At 36.8% G+C, this 13,567-nt stretch overlaps 2 protein-coding genes across 8 annotated transcripts in view; both read right to left on the reverse strand.

Annotated features, from left to right (window-relative positions):
- arhgef12a (Rho guanine nucleotide exchange factor (GEF) 12a) overlaps positions 1-6,548 on the reverse strand; it is a 45,934-nt gene extending 39,386 nt beyond the window's left edge. The window contains exons 1-2 of one of the 3 annotated variants that reach the window (XM_079611398.1): positions 5,744-6,548; positions 5,018-5,181 (exon numbers count right to left, since the gene is read on the reverse strand). In XM_079611398.1, coding sequence (XP_079467524.1) covers positions 5,018-5,049 — 32 coding nt within the window. In that variant the 5' untranslated portion in view covers positions 5,050-5,181; positions 5,744-6,548. The remainder of the gene's footprint in view (positions 1-5,017; positions 5,182-5,743) is intronic. The other 2 variants (XM_079611396.1, XM_079611397.1) reach the window with 2 other exon arrangements.
- A 1,023-nt stretch (positions 6,549-7,571) lies between these two features.
- tlcd5a (TLC domain containing 5a) lies at positions 7,572-13,407 on the reverse strand. 5 transcript variants are annotated; one of them, XM_079611400.1, is made up of 3 exons: positions 13,038-13,364; positions 9,831-10,041; positions 7,572-8,732 (listed from the first exon to the last, which is right to left on the reverse strand). In XM_079611400.1, the coding sequence occupies exons 2-3, from the start codon at positions 10,024-10,026 to the stop codon at positions 8,188-8,190; spliced, it is 741 nt and encodes a 246-aa protein (XP_079467526.1). In that variant the 5' UTR covers positions 10,027-10,041; positions 13,038-13,364; the 3' UTR covers positions 7,572-8,187. The 5 variants fall into 5 exon arrangements, with proteins under 5 accessions (XP_079467526.1, XP_079467525.1, XP_079467527.1 ...); XM_079611399.1 differs by having other exon boundaries at positions 7,587-8,732; positions 13,054-13,407; XM_079611401.1 differs by lacking the exon at positions 13,038-13,364 and adding an exon at positions 10,121-10,237 and having other exon boundaries at positions 7,591-8,732.
- Between the last annotated feature and the right edge of the window lie 160 nt (positions 13,408-13,567).

The following is a 13,567-nucleotide window of genomic DNA, read 5'->3' on the forward strand; positions in this document are numbered from 1 at the left end:
CGGCACTGATATAAACAGCAACAGATGAGACAAAACAATCTGACACTGTATGTCAAAAATAGATGTGCATTAAGTCTTATAGTGTAAATGCAAACCAATAGACCTAACACTTGTTTTCTATGTAATGTGTACAGGTATGCGTTTTTCTGTCCAATTTAGTTAATGATTCAGACTGAAGAGGTCTGTGCTCAATTAGTCTGATTGGTTCCTCGTTCATTAAAAAGAACCACCGCAACCGAGAGGTTTATTAGGAAAATTGAACAGAATGTTCTGTTGTATGATCATTGTTGCATGCAGCCAGCGAGCACAGTACAACTGAAAACTGGGCTGATTGTTTATTGTCCAAAGATAATTTTGCAATGCCCAAGTCTTTCTTTCTCTTCATGCAAAAATCACAAATTCACAGCTCTACAGCAGTCATAACGAACATAAGTATTAATGATGGTACAGTTTAAAATACTCAAGTGTCAAAATATAATTAGTGAAGCAATGCATCACAGCTCAGCAGCACGGCTATTTAAAGCAGCTTGGATATTAAACTGCTCTCTGCTTATCACTGATGAACAGGAAACACGTTTCAACGATAATCCGTGTGTGAAAAAGAGGAACAAAACTTATTCTGTCACAAAATGTCAGCAGTGTTTAATTCAATATAATCATCATTTGTAATGTTTTTAACGGCTGGGGACTGTAAAACTTACAAAAAAAAATATTATATATATATATATATATATATATATATATATATATATATATATATATATATATATATATATATATATACATTTTATTTACTTTTTTGTTTTGTTTTTCCTCCCAAAATGATAATATACATTACCATTGCCATCTATATTATATGATATGAAATATCAAATGTTTACCTATTATAAAAGGTTGTCAAGATTGCTATTCCAAATGAATGAATGCTAATCATTTCAATCGGTTTATTTATTTTTTTACATTAAAAACTTGAGGGCAAGCTTCATTGTGCTGTACAGCTTTACTATGGCAAGCTGATTTACAATAAAGTACCGCTTCAATTCTAAATGCTATACGAGACAATGTCTAGGTAAGACAATCGGTTCACAGACTTGAAATGCTGTTAACCAATCTGCTTACAGGATATCCTGTTATGGCTTCCATGTCATTCTGCAGTGTATGGGTGAAAGCAAATGATGTCAAGACACAAAGAAACAACAAATGACTTTGAACTGGCATGACCTTAGGATTAAAACAACAGCACAAGGCTGAAGGAAACAAAAGATGCATAGACCACTTGGGTATTATATATATTTGCAAACAGCTATGACATGTTTTGTGGGCGGAGCCTACCTGGTGGCAGAAAGTAGCTGCAGTAGCAGTCTATGGAAGCCACAGAACAAAAATATAAAAAAGAATTTCAATTCTGATAAGAGAAATCAGAATCACAAGTTATAAACTTGATATTCTGACTTTTTTTCTCAGAATTGTGATATAAACTTACAACTGAGTTATAGTGAGAATTGTGAGAAGAAGAAACGGGCTAATACATTATGTTCCCTATGAACTGCATATGTGAATATTATATAGATCTATCGCTTACATACAATTTTTATAGTAGAGTAATTGGCGCAGGTTTTATCAGTCCAGGCCGTTCATTTAATGGATTGCAACCATAAACGTCTGCGTTTAGCTTGACGATGGTATTCTATAAAAATGAAGACCATCTTTTTTTTTTACATTCTGAAAGGCACAAGAGGACATTTTTCCTCTTATTCCGTGGATCTCGACTGTTTCCCTCCACTTGTTACCACTGATTTTCTGCCACCAAATGGTCAAGGCTATAGCCACATACATTGTGCTGTACAATGAATCACCTGCAGTGATAACAGATGAGAGGAAAACCAATCATCTTCAATCCTGATATTTGTACTCTACTAGATGGAAAGGCATATCAACAAAACCATACAAGCGAGCCTCTCCCTCAGAGTTAACTTCTATCACTCATGTTTCAATCCCTGCAACACTGAAAGCACATCTGTCATCATGGAGATGACCAGACAGACAACCAGTCTGCTGTTCACAGTGACGTCAGTGGCAAAGACTTGTGAGAGCTGCTTGAATGGCCAAGTTTACCATTAGAAAACACTCTCTGACTGACTTTTTTCAGCCATCATGAGTGAATAGTATACGAGTACTGGACAAATAGAGGTTATTGATACATTTATTGAACTTTCCCATGGCTTGGTTTCCACTAAACACTTATATAAAAAAGTCTGAATATAATCAATAGCAAATAACAGTATGATGAAGTTAGACAAGACTTCTCCCTTGATTTGTATAATAGTCTAAAATGCAATAAGCAAGTAGTGCATAACGCTTTGAACCAGTTGTGAGTTTTGCAGTAATGAAATGATTGAAGGAAATAATACAATACAATGTTACAATGGTTTTCTCGTAACTTTTCTTCTTGTCTATATGAAATGATCAACCCTGCCACTAACTAAAAATTTGGCCTCTAAAATGAGATCAGGTGGGGGGGGAAGCAAAACAAATATATTTTTTACAAATAAATAAAAATGACAAAACCACATAACAAAATTACTATAACTAAAGGGGTCATCGGATGCCCATTTTGCACAAGTTGGTATGATTCTTTAGGGTTTTCGTGTAAAGTTTGTAACATACTTTGGTTAAAATTCCTCAATGGTTGTGTAAAACAACACCTTTTACCTCCTCAAAAACAGCTCTGTTCACAGCGACCCGTTTCGCTGCATGTCTCTTTAAATGATAATGAGCAACTGCTCACTCCTCCCCTCTCTTCCGTGGGGGGTGTCCACACAAGACACAAGGCTTGTTCGACTTGACTCGGCGCTACACAGACTGATCGGTGTATGACATCAAAGTACCGCGACAGCGATTAGAGAGCAGACGGCTCCTTATGCTTTTGAATCGCTCTGGCGGTACTTTGGTGTCATACACCGAACGGTTTGTGCAGCGCCGGTTCAAGTCAGTGGTCGTGGGCGGAGCATGAGCAATATGACATCATATTGCTCAGAAAATCCAAACGGCTTGATTAATATTGAGAGTGTTTAGACTTTTTGAGGATTAAAAAAAAAAGAGGAGTGAATGGATTTTTTTCATTGTATGGTGGTTGTGGTTAAATTAAATTTGTTAACTTGAATATTCACTGCTGATAGGTCAAAAGACAAACGGGTCAAAAAACAATGTCAACATGGCAGATGCAACATGTCCGTGAATGTATTTATACTAGGGCTGAACGATATTCGATTTTAACATCGACATCGCGATGTGCGAGTGAGCGATAGTCACATCGTCGGAACATGCGATGTGAAGGGTAGTAGCACAGCAGCACCAGCGGGAGATATTACGCGCTTCATGAGGCACGCGCGCGGTCTCTTAATTGCTTTCTCTCCCTCTCTGCCTCTCTGCCGTACACGCGCTGCGCGGTTTTGAGCACAGTCTCTGTCTCGCGGGCGCGCTCGCTCTAGATTCCGGAGATTTTAACTAATTCGCGGGCCATTAGTGAGCCGCTATCAATATGCGGGAGACTCCCGGAACTTCCGGTAGACTTGGGAGGTCTGTATCTATAATAATATCGGCATTAGATTTATTGATTTTTCATTAGGCTATTTTTTTGGTGCTCCCTCAGCTCTTGATGCGCGTGGTGGGAGTGGTGACGCTGACAGAGGCGGTAAAGCTGCTGTTTAAATGTGTTCGGCTTTTCTGTTTACAGAAACATGTTCTCTAATCTGTTTAGAAGATTTAATACAAAATATATTAAAGTTTTATATCATTTTGTTTATTTCATATGATTATGATGACCAACACCAACACTGTTTTACTTTGGCTAAGAAAAGTTGACTTAAAAGATTGTGAACCAAAATGCTTAAGTTGTTTTATAAAAAATATATTTAAGTTATATTGTTGTAAACCAATCAGGGGGTTGGTGTAAAGCTGCTGTTTTATTTAAAAATGTGTTCTGCTTTGTGTTTACAGAAATGTTCTAATTTTGGAATAAAATATTAAGTGACCTTTTTGTCACTTGCAATGAAGCTTGCTTATTAGTGAAATTATTAATATCATGGAATGGTAATTATTGTCTTTAGACTGGAGTTATGGCTCTCAATATCGCAATATATATCGTTGGGGAAAAAAATATCGCAATGTAATTTTTTTCCAATATCGTGCAGCCCTAATTTATACTGCACACCAGCAAACCTAATAACATGTTTGAGTGCTTCCAAATTCTCATATATTCATTGACTTGCCAATGGAAACTGACTTCTCAAAATTCCAAGTAAAGCACAAACCTGGTCAAGAAACAGGCTTGATGACCTACATCACATACACATAAATACAAGACTAAACCCAATAAAAGCTCAATGCTGACCAACACAGTTCATTATTCAGAGATTTCATAAAAACAAAGAAGTCCACTTAAAGCTTACAATATGTAATTTGTTCACCACTAGGTGTCGCTAACCTCTAACAATAACAAAGGCATAGGTTGATGACATAGGTTAGGATTTGCTGTCATGCTGATGGATCTAATAATGTTTATGGATGGATGGATGATCTCGGCATTTCGAAAACGCCACGCTGATATTGATCCTTGTTTTAGTTCTCCTTTTGTCCCAAAGTCTGCTTGCCATATTCCATAATGTTTGAACGAAATAACAACAGCGTGCCGCTAGGCGTTACGCACTACACAGGTGTCCACGTCTGTCGCCATGGTTACTATGGCAGTACAAGCAGAACCAGGGATAATGCGGATATTACGTCATTGACAGGCGACAAGTGAACAGAGACGGGCACTTTTTAAAAATTTTAATTTCTCTGAATTTACAAATTCTTGGAAACATTTAGGATAATGAAAGTACACACTTCCACACACTGTGCAAGTGGCTTTAGGATACTTTGATACAAAATTCTTACATATTGTACCTTTATGTACATGGTAGGATCAGACCAGAAGCAAGTTGGTCCACATAACACGAACATAACTCATACATACCTGTCAATGACTGTGGACCGTGTGTCACTCATTGGGCTTTTGTTTTTAGCTGTTATTCGTCCTATATCCTATAGTCATTTTCAGATGCATCAGGAGAAGCATCGATTTCTGATGTTGCATGAGGCTGTTGCATCCGTATTCTGGTGTGTTGACCAGGAGGTTCTCTATTTAGAAAAAAACGGAAAATGTATTATAAAAGATTCCATGCAGTTCACCAAAACTGCAATTCAATCCAAATTATTCTAGACAATCATATATTCAAAACCCACCCAAAAGTCCATACACTTAAGATGACATTCTATAATAGACAACATAAAATCATGTAATACGTTTTAAAAACTTTAAAAGTAAAAAATTAGCACATAAAGCACTTATGCATGATATGTTCCAACACCAAACTCAAATTGTTTGGTAACTCAGTAACTAAAATAACATTTGGTTCATCCAGAGGTGGTGCTGTTTACAAATAAACAAAAAAAATACGGTTTATAAAAACAACATTAACTCTAACGTTACATCTAATATACTTGCAATTAATATAAATAAAACACACAAAATATGTTCTACATAACAAAACGTATTATCTCTCTGGGTTTAACAGTAACGTTAGGCTATAAGTATAACAAGTCAGGAGACTTGTAGCTGCTACAGATCAACTTAATAATTTAACCAAAATAACAAAATTGGTGATTTGTCGTTATTGCCCAGCTGTACATTTACATTTACCTTCGTATTCAGCAGCAGCTTCCAGATGAAGTCGAAACACTTCCTACTGCTTGAAGTTGTACTGCTTTGGAAATTAAAACACTTTGGAGTTTGAATGCTGAATGTGTGTGTATGTCTGTCCACAGCCAACACAACACCAGTTTGATACTCGTACTGCAAAACGAGACTGCAGACAAGGCCTTTGCTATGCTAAAGCTAACAGCAGCCTAATAACGTCCACTCCAAAACTGAGACGCGGTATTTTCCCAACAACAATAACAAACAGCCGGGTGCAACCACACCGATTCCACGGTCATCCAGACAGGGGAAAAATGCACGCGCTCATACACGTGTCACTCGCGGAGAGTTTCTATGGAGCGGCGACGAAATCACTTCAGCATCAAAATAAACAAAACCACTCGATAAAGTTCGCATGGGTATCCCCGCATTCTATTAGAAACGATACCCAGCTCGTATGAAAGCATTGGTCCACGTTAAAAATCGGTTAGAGGTTGTAGGTTCCGTTCCGATCCATCAAACTGGGGAAAGTTGAGATGTGCTGCTGCTGCCGTGTCTCCCGCGGGGCTGTGTCTCAAACAACCCCTAATGAGAGAGTGAGTGAGCCTGCATGGACAGCATTTCCGATTCAACCGGTCGCGCGCGCTCACTCTGCTGAGCTGAGTCGAAACGTACACAACAATGTTGTACAAGTAGTCAAGCTCACTAGAATTTGAAAAACAGTCAGTGTTATGAGGGTGATTATGGTGATTCAAAGTTGCTTCTTCGCGGAGATTCAATCAAACTCTAATTAAATGCTTAAAAAAGAAGAGTCTGTGACAGATAAATGACTTAATGTAGTTTTAGATGGCTTTGAGTGTAGACGTTTTTGTATTTTGTTTATAAAGACGTTAAACCGTAGCTATATTTTGAATGGAACATTTGTATGTGACTCGGACAAGGCGTTCACTTTTCGTCCATTTTCCGTGATATTATGGATTTTTAGGAAAGGTCTTGAATTTTCAGATTTACAGCTGGCTGAATGAGTTTATTATTCCGTTGGAAAATGTGAGCCAGTCACTGTGAATGGTTAAATTAAATTAACGGCAAGCCCAAGAGTGCGAAATTCTTATGTCACTTTGCCACATGGTGGACGTTTGCAAAATTGCAACGCGTTATGGACGCTTTACTTACTTGAGTTGGACCTGCATTATGGATTTTGTTTAGTATAATTACTCTATGTAAGATATACTAATACAAAGAAGAAGACACTGTTTAAAATACACGTAAATGTACTTATTTCCCATAAGTCATGAATCTCAAGATGATTTCTTAGAGTTGCTAAGACTACCTAAACAAAACAAAAATCACTTTAATAAAAAAGGTTGAAAAAATAATATTGTTATAAAACTAAACTGCTTTACTGCTTTTTAAAATAAATAATAAAACATCATGACAAATCACTTAGGCCAACATTTCTTTTTTCCAAAAACCAAAGTGTTTTAATTAGACTTTTTGTTTTTGTTTTTACAATCTCTAGGCAGTGAAACCACCTAGGCATTTTTGTTTTTAAACCCCATAAATATCTCAATGATTTTTAATTCAGCATTAATTAATTTCTGTATGGCCTCTTAATGTATTTTTCAAGTTAGTAGATCTGCACAAAAAGAAATGTCTTGTCAGTCAGAATTACGATTCTTGCCACTAAGGTCTATTACAGTGCTAAAACTATCCACCAATCTGAACTTCTGTATCTATGAAACAATTACACACAATTACAACATAATTTAAGTCTCGCAGTGTGAACGTAGCCTTAGTTATGATATTCAATCTGACATGTGGAATGAGACAACACCCAAAATACATTAATAAGTAAAACTGATTTATGGCAAAGATGATGATGATGTTTATTGATTTTATCAACTGGTGTGATCAATTCACTATACGTCATCACTCAACTTCACAATTTGAAAATGGTTACATTTCAATAACAAGACTTTTTGGATTTACTTTTACATTCGAGTCGTTAATCACAAACAAAGCATTCAGTAGTCTTCCAGAAACATTTAGTAGTTTCATGATCATTTCTGAACATTGCACATACTAAAAGTTTAATGGGCAAGAATGTGCATAACTAATTAAAATGTATCACAAGTAGTTCCTAATTACAAAAATATCAAATATTTCCAGTACTTAACAGTTTAAACACTTAATTCCTTATGAGTACAAATATATCACATTAGATTTGATTGTAAGAATTTTGAGTTAATCATAGCAAATAAAAAACTTTTAAAGGCTCTGATACAGCATGGGTTTTCCCATGTGTATATTACCAGCCAGAATAATGGCTGATATCCTTTTTTAAAAATATGTAAACATCTATTAGCGGCAGAGATTTATTAGCTGTAACGCTGATTCTCATTCTTTTCTCCAGAGTTAGAAATGAGAGGCCAATCTGCTGGCTGCATCTAAGAGATCTTTCGGTCTCTCTTCACGTCCTGCCCGTTGACCTCTGCCATCCTGTGACGATTCACCCAGCGCTGGTACTTGACCAGGGATTTGCGGTATGCGAAAGGCCCGATGTCAGCCATGAACACCCAGGACAGCGCATACATGGCCACGCCGCCACACTTAATGATGAACTTGGGATTCGGAGAGATCAGCTCACAGTACAGCATGTTGCCGCCGATGAAAATGCGCATGAGTACAAACAGCAGAACGAACAGAAGATCCACCACGTCTCCCAGTAAGCTGTTGTAGCGGCCAGAGTGTTTCAAGAACCAACGCGTCTGGAGGAGGGGGTTCGTGATCTCGCTGCCAAACAGCACGGCACAACCCTCGATGCCCGACTCCCCCAGCCAGAGAGTGAGCAGAATACCCAGGATGCTCATGGTGTGGTGAGCGAGCATCACCAGGCCCTCGGTGCGGAAGTACACACACCAGGCCATGTCAAAGATAAAGTAGCCCAGACTGATCACCATAGCGCTGATCTGCAGAGCGGTGTTCTTTGTACCTGCAGATGATATATAGGAAAATATGAGAATTTGCCATGAAAAAAAAAGACAATACGGCAATGCTAATAAAAACATGATATATTAGGGGTGTGCGATATGTTTTTTCTTTCCTAATATCGTAATTGTTGTTTTAACAATGTGCAATCAAACAAAAACAAGCCGAATATCATCTCGACTGCACATGTGATACTGAATTTATTTAATAATTCAATAAACAAAATGCTAATATTAAGTGAGTCACATTTTATAAACAAAATTGTCTGTTTTTGTTCTAATTCACCAACGAAAATAGTTTCAAACAAGCCACAGCAGAACTGCTGCGCATCTCCAAGCTATTTTGTTACTGAATCTGTGTTTTTGAACAAATCGGTTAAGTAAATGATTCAATGACCCATTCATTAACAGTTAATTGCTTTGTTTTGTAATGAGTCAGCCATTTGAACGAATCGGTTGCCTTAATGATTCAATGGCTCACTCATTAAAAACGAATATACCTACTTCCCTATGTGAAAAGAGTAGTATGTCCCAATTCAACAGTAGGTGAATAGTAATAAAATAACTGACATTATTAGTTTTTAAATAAAGTAATCTTTAATCAAAATAACTTCCCCTCCCTCTTGCAGTGACATCTCTCCTGTTCTCTGATGAAGTGTTTACTGGCGTGAGGGCGGGACAACCTGTCACTCACATGAGATCAACCAATAGCAAACCAGAACCATCAAATCAATTCCCCATGGACAAATTAAGTCCCGCTCCAAATTTTTTCTTGTTCGATAAGCTGTTTCACTCGGATATACATCACAATAAGGAAGAAGAAAAGATCTTCGCTACTACCGACTTTAACGGTCGAAAAGTAAGTTCTTTATCAAATTCTGTATCTATTTAGTATGCGATTGCAGACGTAGCGAGTGAATTGTAGCACCTATTGATAATTTTAGTGTCATACTTAAAGTATAATTCGTTTTTTAAACATATATTTTAATATTCAAATGATTAATACAATTGTAATTGCAGTATAAATGCATTTATGCCACCTCTGAGCTGCATTAAACAGCCGCACACCCCTATTAAATATATTAACATGTGGTACATCTTGCCTGGGTTGGTGAAAGGCCACGGTCCATCTATGTATCCAATGTAAGCAGTTATACAGACTGCAAGGATGCCATGGAATAGTGTAACTAGCCGACAGTTCCATTCATAGCCACAAGTGCCATTTGCATAGCACAGCAAAGCATAAAGAGCAATCCACCCAGCTAAGCACACTCCGACTGCCAGCATCAACGGCGACATCTTTATTCTGTGAACCTAATCAAATACAATGAGCTGTCACATTCAGAAAACACATCATGTTAGATTGGATGCATGCATTCATGAAAGTACTTACTTGAAGCACCACAACACTTAAGTGACTGTATAAAAATGGCACTTTCCCTTTGATTCTGATGTGGAATAAGCGCTAAAGCCACTCGAGTATGTCTGAAGGGGTATCAGTGGATTTCACATTAGCAGTTGAGAAATACTAGAGTTTGGCTTGTATCTGGGTGTGTCAAAACTAGACCAAAAGTAACTGTGGCAACCTTATCCACAGCTCTTTATCCAATGTTGTCCAAACCTCGGATGTGAAGCAGTTGAACTATGTCAATATTAAGTTGTTTTATCAGGATATTGATATGTATGTATAGGTTTGAGAAATGAGAAAGGGTTCTTAAGCCTCGTTCGCAACAAGAATGGTAACTTTAAAGATAACTAGGCTACAACAATAACTATGTTAGCATCCACACCAATGCACGATAACGTTCCGTTTCATCTAAGAAGTGAACTGCAGTTTTGTCATCTGCCACTTTAAAGTCTCAAGCTCTTTAAAGCAGGATGGATTCTGATTGGCAGTCAATGTTTTATAGTTCATCAGCTGGAAAAACATTCTGAAAGTGATTCCAATGATATTGTTTCTCTATGTTGTAATTGTTAGTTATGGTGTGGATTCTTTATATACTTAGAACACTTTTTAGTGTGATCTTTATCGTTATAGTTATCTTTTTATTTATTTATTAAAAATACATTTATAAATTGCTCCTTTTCATTTAATCATATTAGCTGGTTGCTTTTAGTGAATTAAAAAACATAAAAATAGATAAATCAACATAAAATAATTATTGAAATACCGGTATGTGGTTAACACTTTATTTGAATGTGCCCTTGTTACACGTTACATGTATTTTACTATAGTAATAACTATTTGGCATAATTACATGCAACCTACCCTAACCCTATAGCAAGTACATTTAGTTAATTGTTATTATTACTCAGTACTTAAATGTATAATTACACTGTAACAGGGACACATTCAAATAAAGTGTTAGCAATTTTGTGTTTATTCTTTTTTTATATGATAATTAGGAATAATTATTACACTGCATTAATACCGCTTCTAAATAAAAAAGTAAAATAAGATGTATTTCTGATTTCTTGCAGGGGAAGATCAGGGATGGTAGTAACAGTTTTTGTTTGAGCATCAGTAACAGGTTGTGGTTGTTGTTTGTGCTAGATCTCTCAAAATTTGATGCATACAAATAAAACTCACTTGGACGTGTACTACACAATCACAGATTATGTGAGTTCATGTCAAACACAAAGAGTTCTGTTGTTACACCCTCCCGCTCTACTGGGGTGATTTGTGACACAGGCTGGGAATAGATGTAACAATGAGAGATGATTTGCTGGCATAGTATGCACATAATCTAAATTAATGCAAGAATGTTATTGAAGAACAAAGAACAATCACTTTTGAATAAAGTTGGAATACAAAAAACATATTGTATTTCTTTTGGACTTTCAATTTAACACAAAAACAACTGCTGTGTGTGTGTGTTCGTGTCTGTACTGTATTATCACATTCAGTCACTGGCTATGTTGCCATCCACTTTTGAGATATCACATAAAAACTGCTGGATTGAAATGCCAAGATGAGCATAAATTCTAAAAATGTGCAAAAAAAAAACATGCACTCAATTGAGGCGGATAATGTTTAATCTGATAATCTGATAAGAAGACATGCGCATTGACTACAATGAAAACATATTTACCACATAAATCTCTTGATGCGCAACAAAAAAACCTCACATGACTTTGCCTTAACAGAGGATGTGATTGATACGTGGACTCCTGATGGATTGATACCTGATGGATACATTTTAAATGAACTGTTACAACTATCCCTGCCCCAAACAGCCATAATTTAGCTTTAGCATGAACGCAAAACATCAAATTAAACTAGAGAAATGGCTCATTTATGTTATGTAAGTTCAACATTTTTATCTATAATGGTTGCTAGGCTAGGCTAAGGCTACATTTCTTTTAACTTTCCTTCCTGAAAATCTGTTTTTATTATTTTTATGAAATCTACAGTGTTGCTCACAGTCACATCACATGCCACTTCTCCTGTGAGCTCGAAAAGGTGACGGGAGTGTATGATATTGATGTCATCACCACAGATCTTTTCTAACTTGTCAAACTGACAGTGTTACTACTTGACCCCATGTTACAACACTGCCCAGTCTCCCCTATCTGTTGAGTGTTGAAATATAAAATTATCTGACCATTTAGCAACATACTTTTCTAATTTCCAAATGTTTTCCTCAAACGTAATAGAAGAATAGTTAACAGAATAGTTAAATTCCTTACATTTCCCATCCCTAGAGTTATGGTATCAAAAAGTCAGTTCAATAAATAGAAATTTCTAATTGAATTGCACTTTTCAAATGTAAAACAAATTAATTAATTAATAAAGTTCATAAATTTAAGAGTAAATTGGAATAATCATCACAGAGATATCTTAAAGGGACAGTTCACCTAAATTTTTTTATTCTATTATCATTTACTCTCCCTCAAGTTGTTCCAGACCTGTATGAATGTCTTTGTTCTGAACACAAATGAAGATATTTTGAAGAACGTTTGTAACCAAACAGTTGTTAGGCCCTATTGACGTCCATAGTATTTTTTTCTTCTCCATACTATGGAAGTCAATGGTGCCCCACAAACATATTCTTCTAAATATATTTTGTTTTCAGCAGAAGAAAGAAACTCATACAGGTTTGGAACAACTTAAGGGCGAGTAACTGATGACAGAATTTTCATTTTTGAGTGAACTATCCCTTTAAGATTCTTTGCTCGCAGTAGATATGGACCCAATCTTAAAATAATCTTCTGAGCTGTGTGTTGGATTAGGTTAATTAAATTAAGAGCAGGTTAAACGTGTAGCCATGAAATTAAATCTGTTTTTAAAACAGGAAAAATGTATATACCTCTTAAAATAGTCACCTCAATAGCATGTTCATTGACAGGCCGGGCAGTTATTGAGTGCTCAGCATGGATGCTGTCTTCCTCCGTGCCTCCCGCTTCAGCATCACGTACTGAAGAGCAGCAGCGGACCCGACACGAGGCATTGAGGTATCTCAGTGTTCAGCTCCGGCATCGTCTTCGTGGAGATGGTACGCAGATCACCACACAAACAAAAGGCACATTTCAGCCACCCAGTCACTCAGCGACTGGACAACAGCGAGGATGACAACAAAGAGTAAGGCACATCCATACAGCAGGGCGACCTCTGTTGGTATGGAACGCGAAGATCCGTTGACGACGGAAACCTCATTGTTTGTAGTCAACATTTCACACACTGGATGACTACCAAATAGGCCTAATGGTATTTTGTGCCAAACGGAGGGGGAAAAAACTGAAGTTTGCCCAACAACCCGAAGCAAAACGCCGTACAGCATTGGATTTGATAAAACACTGTTTCTGCTATTTTCATTTTTACGAAATGCCTGCTGCTGAT

The sequence above is a fragment of the Phoxinus phoxinus genome (genome assembly GCF_949152265.1).
Source record: "Phoxinus phoxinus genome assembly, chromosome: 4".
In the NCBI taxonomy this organism is placed as follows: Eukaryota; Metazoa; Chordata; class Actinopteri; order Cypriniformes; family Leuciscidae; genus Phoxinus; species Phoxinus phoxinus.